The sequence below is a fragment of the Oratosquilla oratoria genome, chromosome 13 (assembly GCF_046742065.1).
Source record: "Oratosquilla oratoria isolate Oo_2021 chromosome 13, ASM4674206v1, whole genome shotgun sequence".
In the NCBI taxonomy this organism is placed as follows: Eukaryota; Metazoa; Arthropoda; class Malacostraca; order Stomatopoda; family Squillidae; genus Oratosquilla; species Oratosquilla oratoria.
In genome coordinates this window covers 69,364,645-69,374,614 of record NC_134789.1, presented here as the reverse complement: position 1 = coordinate 69,374,614, position 9,970 = coordinate 69,364,645, and the positions used below count along the sequence as shown (strand labels likewise).

The 9,970-nt window shown below is 41.2% G+C and overlaps 1 protein-coding gene across 3 annotated transcripts in view; it reads left to right on the top strand.

Annotated features, from left to right (window-relative positions):
- LOC143032486 (solute carrier family 23 member 2-like) overlaps nucleotides 1-9,970 on the top strand; it is an 81,448-nt gene that overhangs the window by 36,534 nt on the left and 34,944 nt on the right. For all 3 annotated transcript variants that reach the window (XM_076197353.1, XM_076197354.1, XM_076197355.1), the window contains 2 exons: nucleotides 954-1,124; nucleotides 8,317-8,474. In XM_076197353.1, the coding sequence (XP_076053468.1) occupies nucleotides 954-1,124; nucleotides 8,317-8,474 (329 nt within the window). The remainder of the gene's footprint in view (nucleotides 1-953; nucleotides 1,125-8,316; nucleotides 8,475-9,970) is intronic.

The window sequence follows — 9,970 nt, the reverse complement described above, 5'->3', positions numbered from 1 at the left end:
TTTTTTTATTACTTTCTCTCTTTCTCGTTCATCGGCAAATTCGTCCACTTTGCTGTGAGAACAGGAACGTGGATTGCATACGAGGGGATCTCTCTTCCACATTCCCAATATTTTGTAAACAAACCAAATGGACTGGTGCGAGGCCATGGCAATGAGTAAAGGAACGAAGGAGAAAGGAAAGTTTTTTTCTAGAAGCTCAGGCAGGTGATAAGAAGAACCTAAACGGAAGTGTCGGTATAAATCTCACTCACAAAGGTTCCAAGGACAGGCAAGATGGTGGAGGGTTTCCCCCAATGAGGGAGAGAGAGTGAAAGAGATTACAAAGGATTACAAAGGCGGAGCATGCCAACAGGAGACCTTTTGGTCCATATCTAGGTCGGATGCAAAAGAAAAAAATCCTAATTATAGTAATAAATAAATAAAAACTATAATAATGTAGGTATAAAATAAAATACATAGATAAACGCATAGGCATAGTCAAACAACAAACAAACGGGTAGATAGGAAGAGAGGAGAGGAGAGTCGCTTGTGTTTTGTTTTACGAATCATCTTTCTCTTAGCTTCACGAGGGGAACTCTTTCTTTCTGCTACATATTTCGTCGTCCACGTTACACTGCATACATACAGCACCTTCTTTTTCGTGTAAACAAGATCAGCAGATCTGTCACTTGGTCATCAAAGAAAGTAATGTCTAACGGCGTGGACGGAACGCGCGTTTTTATGTATAAATTTATTCGTTTATTCATCTATTCATTCTTTCGTTTATTCGTTTATTGATCCATTTATTTATTTGTTTATTTACGTATATGTTTGATGGCTGATTGATTTATTAATTTACATATCTATCTGTTGACTTATTTCTTCCTTTTCTTTGTTACTTTCTGAGAGGAATTTATGCATAATGTACTGAATTACAGCTCCTCATTTATCTGAATTTTCTATTTCCTCTGCAGAACTCCAAAGCAAACGGAGCGAGGACGGTGGAAATCTTTGAAAATGATCAAGTGGACGCGGACAGGAAGCTCGACTCCCTCCCACAGAAAACGCAGAAACAGAAGTCGGACATGATCTATAGCGTAGGCGACAAGCCTCCATGGCACATCACAACCATGCTGGGGGCACAGGTGGGTCCACGCCATTTACCTACACTTCACCCCTTCATGTGACACATTTTCATAATTATATTGACAGCTAAGAATATTTCTTCGTTTTTTTTTCGCCCGTTTTCATATACATACATGAATCAAAGGCTTTTCCCCCCTTACAAGGGGTGTAGACAAAAAGAAAACGGAATAGAAACCACTCCCGCCCATTCCATTCCCTACATATTCCACTCCCCTCCACCCTCCTCCCTCCCTCTTATCTTGGCACCTCCTGGATGACGGGTCATCCCTGCATCCTGTCCACTGCCCTGGGTCAGAAGCAGTGTCGCAAGACACAGCACATCCACAGCAAGGCTGCTTCATAAATTTGGCGACAATCCCCTTCGTCCCCTCGTGCAGAAAAGGAGAAGACGGGGAGAAATCCCTTCGGGCTGCGTCAATTTTTTTCTCATACATACTTCCTCACCCCCCATCCCCCACCCACTCCCACTCATGCATCACAGCATCATCCATACACAACCCTTCTCCATTCACCCCTATCTTCTGTCCTCTCCCGTCCTTCCTCAACAGATATTCCCCTCTTTTGTAATGCCCCTTTCACCCCATCCATCCATCTCATCCTAGGACGCCCCCTCATATTCACTCTTTCCACCTATGCCTTCCACACCTCTTTTACTAGTCTTTCTTCACTCATTCTTTCCATGTTTCCAAACCATCCTAATACTCTTTCATCAACCCTATCTCCCAGCTCCCTTTCCACCCCTGTTCTCCTCATCACCTCCCCATTTCTCACTCTATCTAACCTAGCCTAGTAACCCCTATCATACTTCTCAGACATTTCATCTCAAACACATTCAAACTCTTTCTCTTTTCCTCTCTTATGTTCCATGTTTCTGCCCAGTACAGTGCTGCTGGCACAATCACTCCTTCATATAACTTCCTCTTAGCATCCATTCCCATATGTCTATTTCTCATTACACTTTTTAATCCACCAAGGCATTTACTCGCTTCTCTCAATCTACATTCTACTTCCACCCCCACTCCTCCCTTTCTTGCCACATTCACACCCAAGTATCTAAAACTATCCACTTCCTCCAGTCTCTCACCCTTAATACTCACTTCTAGCCTGCTGTCACTCTCCCCCCTTGTACATCTCATCACCTTACTTTTGACCACATTTATCTTCAGCTTCCTTCTTTCACACACCTTCTCAAATTCTGTCACTAACTTCCTATATCCCTCCTCTGATCCTGCCACAAGCGCAGTGTCGTCCGCAAACAACAACTGGCTTATTTCCCACTTTTCTCCATATTCTTTAACCATCTCCAACTCTTGACCCACTGCCCTTGGATTCACCTCTCGCACCACCCCATCCATGTATAGATTGAACAGCCAGGGTGACATAACACATCCCTGACGAAGTCCCACCTTTACCTCAAACCACTCACTCTCTCCATTTCTAATCCTAACACAAGCTCTACTACTCTCGTAAAAACTCTTGACTGCTCTTAACAGCTTTCCTCCTATCCCATATATCTGCAGTACCTCCCACAGTGTCTTCCTGTCTACCCTGTCGTAAGCCTTTTCCAGATCCATAAAAGCCCAAAAGACATCTTTACCTTTTCCTATAGCTTTCTCACATATCTGCCTTACCATAAAAATCTGATCTACACAACCTCTACCTGTCCTAATCCCACACTGTTCCTCTCCTAACCTCTCAATCAAGTCCCTCCCATAAGCCTTCCCAATTACACTCAACAAGCTGATCCCTCTGAAACTACTACACTCACACTTGTCCCCCTTTCCCTTGTGTAGCGGAAATATACAGGTACTCCTCCAGTCCTCCGGCACTCTACCCTCTCATAAACAAACATTAAATAACCTCACTAGCCAGTCCATCATAACTGTAGCTCCTTTCTTCAGACATTCTGTATGGCATCCATCCAACCCAGGTGCCTTACCTGCTCTCATCATCTTAACAGCTGCTTTCACTTCATCTTTCCCTATTTCTCCTCCATTTTCCTCACTCATCACTCTCATTTTCTTAGCGCTTCCCACTGCAACTACCTTTCCCTCCCTATCCTCCTCCGCATTTAGCAACTCCCTAAAATACTTTGCCCACATTCCTCTCACTACCTTCTCTTCTATTATAATCTCTCCATCTGCACCTTTTACATTTTCTTCTCTACTTGATTCGCCTCCTCTTCCTCTCTTAATTTCTTTCCAAAACATCTTTTTATTACTTTCAAAATTTTCTTCCATACTCTTACCCCATTTCACATCTGCTCTCCTCTTTGCTTCCTTTATCTTATGCTTAACTTCCCTTCTCTTTACTTTGTACCTCTCATACGATTCCCTCGCCCTAATTTGTAGGCAATCTATGAATGCCTGTTTCTTCTCTTCTACACCCTTCTTTGCTTCCTCATCCCACCACTCACTACCCTTCCTTCTATTTTCTCCCGCCCTCCTCGTTCCACACACCATCTTTGCACACCTTATGACTCCCTCCCTGAACCATCCTCATTCCTCCTCCACCCCTAGTTCTACTCTATCCTTCACTCCCTCCCACTCCTCTCTCAGCTTCTTCTTGTACTCCTTCTCCTTTTCTTTCTCATTTAAGCAGTTCACTCTAAGTACCTCCCTACCTTCTGCCCTTTTCCTCTTTCTCCACCTATTCTCCACTCTCAATTTACCTTCCACTAGAAAATGATCTGATATTCCCCCACTCTCTCCCCTTAGAACATGTACATCCTTAACTCTTCCTACCATATTCCTGGTCATCACTATATAGTCCATTAACACTCTATCTACCACCCTTCCATCCACCACCCTCTTCCATGTGTACTTATGCTTGACTTTCTTCTTAAGCACTGTATTTGCTATCATCAACTCTCTTTCAAGACACTTCTCCATCATCAATTCTCCACTACGATTTTTACCTGGAACTCCATACTTCCCAATCACTCCATTTATTGGTTCGTTTCCTATCCTAGCATTAAGGTCGCCCAATGCAACTACATTGACATTTCTCCCTAATCCCTCTATGCATTCATTTGTATCTACCCAAAAAGCCTCTCTTTCCTCTACGGTCTTCTCACTACCAGGCCCATACGCACTTACCAAAACCCACATCTCCCTTCCCAGCTTCACCTTCATCCACATCAGCCTTGATGAAACCTCCTTCCACTCCACTACACGCTTACTTATCTCTTCACTTACTAGTATAGCCACCCCTTCTCTCCCTCGTCGAGACTGGAAGGAGACGGTGGTTAGTTGAAGAACAGTAGTTTGATAGAAATCACAAGCATGTGTTCCATTGCAAACGATATTATCCTATGTTGTAGCTTCTGGTTGCTGAAATCCCAGCTAGTGAAATGAATGTGACATTTAATCACTTTAAAACTGGACTCGCTGGTATGTGAGATTTACATATAACGTCTGACAAACAAAAGCCATCAACAATAGCAAATCTATTTTTATAACAAAACATAAGCTAGACGTTCTATGTATCATATTGTGAGGCTATCTTGTGAGGCTATAATTCAGAATATCTATCTAATGTGACTTAGGTTTGATACTTGATGTTCGAAATGAGAGACCAATACACAAACTCGTTAGTTATGAACCAATTGTTCATCTTCAACTACCCACCGTATGCTACCAATCCCATCACTCACATTCCAAATCTTCCAGGATGGTATTCAACGTGAAACGACGTCATAACATGCATATGTCCCACTCCATCTTGATCCCAACAATTATATAAACACAATACAATCATCTTTGTCCTCTGGACATTGAATCTCCTTTTCCTATCAGTTATTTTTTCTATACTGAAGGATGCAGCACGGCGTGTTAGTCATACCACGCATAGCTAGTCATAAGCTTACTGGAATTACTAAGTTAAAAAGAATGACGTCAAATACCAATATTATCATTCATGGTAACCGCAAAATTGCCGCCTGTGACGCTCCTGCACTCTTACTTCCACTAGTTCCCAAAACTGCCACAAGATGTCAGCTTCATGCAATTTCCGTGCCAGATACTCAGGGTCAAATTTAAGGACGCAAATTATCATTGTTAACTAAACAAGTGTAGGTTAATACCACATAAGATAAATTCATATATCATTACAATGGAAGATAATGCCGACAGGAGACCTTTTGGTCCAGAAATAGGCTGGATGCGGAAAAAATAAATAAAAAAAGAAGATAAATGAACAAGATAAGTAGATAATGATAATAAACAAGCAAAATAACAGTAATTTATCATATATAATACATAAATAACAAAAATAAACATAATAATAGCTAAATAGATAATAAATAATTTTTTAAAAATGGCAGACATTACAGCATATTTCTTAGGTGTTTATCTAAATGAATATTAGAATTGTACTACAGTGCACTGCCTCTACAGGAAGTTTATTCCATTTATTTACTACATAGTTGGCTGAGTTTCTACCCACTTCCAAATTAAATCTACTTCCTGACAGTTTGAGACAATTATTTCTTGTCTGATTCGCATTCAGTGTGAAAATTTCGTCATTTTTTATGTTGTCAATTCCCTTTAGAATCTTAAAGACCTGTATCAAATCACCCCTGAGCTTGCGATTTTTCAGGAAAAAATAGATTCATATATTTTAATCTGTGCTTGCATCATTTGTTTCTGATATTTGGAATCAATTTTGTGGCGCGCCGTTGTACTTTTTCCAATCTGTCAATGTCTTTAAGTTTCGGTGACCATACAAATACAACATATCCCAAATGTGGACAAACTATCGATTTACATAGCTTGTTAATGGCATGTGTACTTTTACAATAAAAGAAAAATCGTGCAATTAGTTCTAGAATCTTACTTAACTTCTGAGGCGGAAATACACTGCTTAGATGATTTGAGATTATCGATGATAATTTCGCCGAGATCCTTCTCAATATCCACCTTTGTTAACGATTTTCCAAATAACTTGTAGTCGTACTTATTGTTATTTGTACCTGTGTGCATAAATTTTGAGACCATTGCTGTAGTTTATCTAAATCTTCTTGAATTTCTAATTGGATTGAGTGATCATTTGCCATTCCGCAGTTTTGTATCATCAGCAAATCTGGAAACAATAGATTTCAGTCCATGGTTTATAGTCTATAAATAACTATGAATAGGAGTGACCCAAGAATGGAACCATGAGGAACTCCACTCGTAACATTTTTCCATCTAGAAGTTTTACGATCTCTGTTTTACGATCTCTGTTTACGATCGTTTAACCAATTACTAGTCCAGTTTAATAGGCTACCACTTATTCCGTGTGAAGCTAATTTAGCAAGTAGTCTTTCGTGGGGGACGGTATCAAAAGCCTTCGCAAAGTACAGATATATTAAATCTATGTTGTTTCTTTTGTCATAATTTTAGATGACCGTGTTGTAGAATTCGAGTAGGTTAGTCACACAGGAAAGTTTCCATCTGAATTCATGCTGACTATTATTTATCGAACACTCATTCAGAAAATAATATGAATAATCATATTGCATATTCATCAGTCATATATTTTGTTTGTAATTGCAACATCTGTACGCAATTGTATCATTGCAGACTCGGATCTGACCCATGATATATCACATTGTGGCTATAGTCTACCAGCTTTTCTATCATTGTGGACAATCTTGTGCCGCTGTCGCACGCACGATATATCAAAACTGGGCCATATACCTTTCATTGTTTATTCACTAACAATAATCTTTATTACAAAAATAATCACATGGGGGTCTGTTACAAATATATATATACATTAGATTCTCACCGTGGGTCACATTCGGATGTCCGTAATTGTACATATTAGGGCTAAGATAAGTCCAATTCAATATATTTAGATGTGTTATTGACCCCATTTGTCGCAGACAGGACTCCTTAGGATAACTTTCTGGTCTACACTCGTACAATTTCTTTTCTTTTAAAGAGTCGGTAACCATGATATTCCAAACACTAGACTACCTGTCTATGTGTCCAAGGACTCTTCCCCCTTGTAAGCGAATTTGCCAAGTCATAGGTATGCACCCACTCTCTCCTATTCTATTCCTATCCACCATCCTTCCATCTTATCTTTGCTCCTCGTGGGTGAAGGGTCATACCTGCCTGCTGCTGCCCACTACCCGGGTTAGAAGGAATGCAGGAATATACAACACATTCACAACAGGGCCGTTTCACTTAAGGGACATTTGGACGGCCAAACGGATTGACAAACCCGGTTTGTCAAACAAGTGTTTGAAGTGATGTTTGACCGTGTGAATAGGGTATTTGGTTATCAAACACGTTCGACAAACGTGTTTGACGACCAAATACCCCATTCACACGGTCAAACATCACTTCAAACACTTGTCTGACAAAGCGGGTTTGTCAAACTGTTTGACCGTGTAAATGGCTCTTTAGACGGCGACACCCCCACCCCCCACCCCCGTAGAAAATAGACAATACGGGGCGGAATCCCTTCGGGCTGCGCCAAAATACCATCCATGCACATCCGTCCTTGACTCACCCCAATCCTTTGCCTTCTCTCTTCCTTGCTCAACAGACTCTCCCCAAAAAGTGGTACAGGACAGTTTTTAAGGGAACAGCATAATGGAGGGATGGTCGCAGTACAAAAGTAGCATAATTCCTCTAGGAGTAGGGATTTTACTCTAACATAGTCAAAGTTATATGAAACTCAGGTCCGTATGGGTGCCCGAAAACAGTCCCTAAAGCATTGGCTCTAAGGTACTGTACAATAAAACCAGAAATTCCCGCTTTTCCAGTCCACCAGTCGTTACGATATATCAATTTCCAAACAAGAAAAATACATTATTTTCTACCCACATCATTTACGAAATGCAATACATTTTTTCTTGTAAAAGAAATGATCCTTTCCTTCCTACTGTAGCACTATTTTTATTTCCGTTCTACTACAGCACTATTATTATACCCTTGCTACTGTAACACTGATCTCAGCTCCACATTCTGTAACACTATTCTTATGCCCCTCCCGCTGTGTAATTATCAATATGTCCTTCCTCTTGTACTATTATTGCCTATTTCCTTCTTACTGCAGCACTATTCATGTCCTTCCTGCTTAAGCACTATTCATGTTCTTCCCTACTGCAATACTCTCCAATGTGTCCTTCATACTACATTACTATTCTTGCTTCCACCCTACTACAGCACTACGACCTATGCTCTCCTATTACAGCACTACTTAATGATGGTGGGAGCCACGTTATCACTACCGTATATCATCACGCCCCTCCTTTGCATCGACGACTCGGACCCCGTTCGTGCCACCTTCATTTCCACCATCCTCTTCGTCTCTGGCATTGTCACCTTCATCCAGACCACCTTCGGCATCAGGTAGGAAGGCTCTGGTAAGAAGGTACTACTCTCCGTGTGGATGCGTGCTGTCACAAATCTGACCTGGATACATTTAAAGTAAGCAGCTTTGTATTCCAAATAAATTGTAGTTGTTTAGAGTCGGAGGAACAAGTGATCTCTTAAATATCCACTACGGTGTAGTTCAGGAGTGGGGAACTTTTTTTCCAACCTAGGTTCATTTGGATATTTATAACATCATTCGTTGGCGATACGAAATTATTAATTTAAAGACGGCCGGCTGTACTTTTGTCTGTTAATTTGTCAAACACTTAGCTTATTTTGTACGTAAAGATTACTCGTTGATACTGTAATACAGTTCTATATTGTTATAGAGATACTCCTACGACCTTGATTTATTGAATTTGGAGTAAAACCTGCGTTTGTCATGGCGGATCTGATCAAAACATTACGTGGGGGCAGATACCCCTTGTATAGTTGGTAGCTCTCTTGGCTTGTATTACCCTAGTGTCACAAAACCAAGGGTTCGAATCCCGTAGGCAGAGCTGTTTAATGAAACTGTCGTTATGAGTATGTACGTGTATTTACCTAGTTGTATTTTACGGGAAGAGAGCTATGCTCGTAGTGACCCGCTTTTGTACGATGCTGCTACTAGGCGTTGATTCGTATGCAAAATACTTCAGCGAAGATCGAAGCCGCTGTCGTTGAATTGTTGCTTCGGAGTGGCGTAGCGAGTGAGTGATGTAACGAAGAGCGTCGGTGCTTCGAATGAATTAGTGTTGAACTGCTGCTTTGATGTCCACTGCTGTAGAAGTCTGAGTGTAGCTTCGCAATCCCATTTGTGCCACCAGAATGTAGATTGCAAGGTAACTCTACATTGGTGGATAAAGAAAAACTGGTGGTTGTTGTCGTTGTTGGTGTTTATGTGCCAGGCTTCGCTCTGTCTACAATATACAAGGCAAGCTCCGTTCAAATTTGGAGGGTTGCCAGAAATAATTTCTATCTACCTATTTACAAAGGTTGCCAAACATGGAATAAGTAGGCTGTTGCCATATTAACAACAGAAATATTTGGAAGGTTTGGTCCGACGCGGAGAGGCACCGGCCGAGATCCTTTTGTCCGCTCAGGTGGTTTGACCCAAGATGCGGCGAGACCATTGTTCAAAGTAGAGGGCTTGACCTGAGATGCACTGAGTCTGTTCTTTGCTAAGGGTGTTGCCAGGAAAAATAGGTGAGCTGGGTTACTTGGAATAATGAACCGCTCCTTGGGAGATCGGTGCCGTCGTCGGTGTAGCAAGTTGAAACCTATGTGTGTGTGCTAGTTCAGCATTATTTATCATATTTAAGATATTCCCTTTTTGTCTTAACATGGTCATCTCTTTTATATGAGTTGAGATGTTGTCTTCGTAGGAAGTCATCCGTGCCACCAAATCGCCATTTGGAGTCTGACTGTTCTCTATATGCCCCCGCTACTCCCAGCTTAAACTCGGCAACCGACTTTTTGGAAATCCTTGGCAA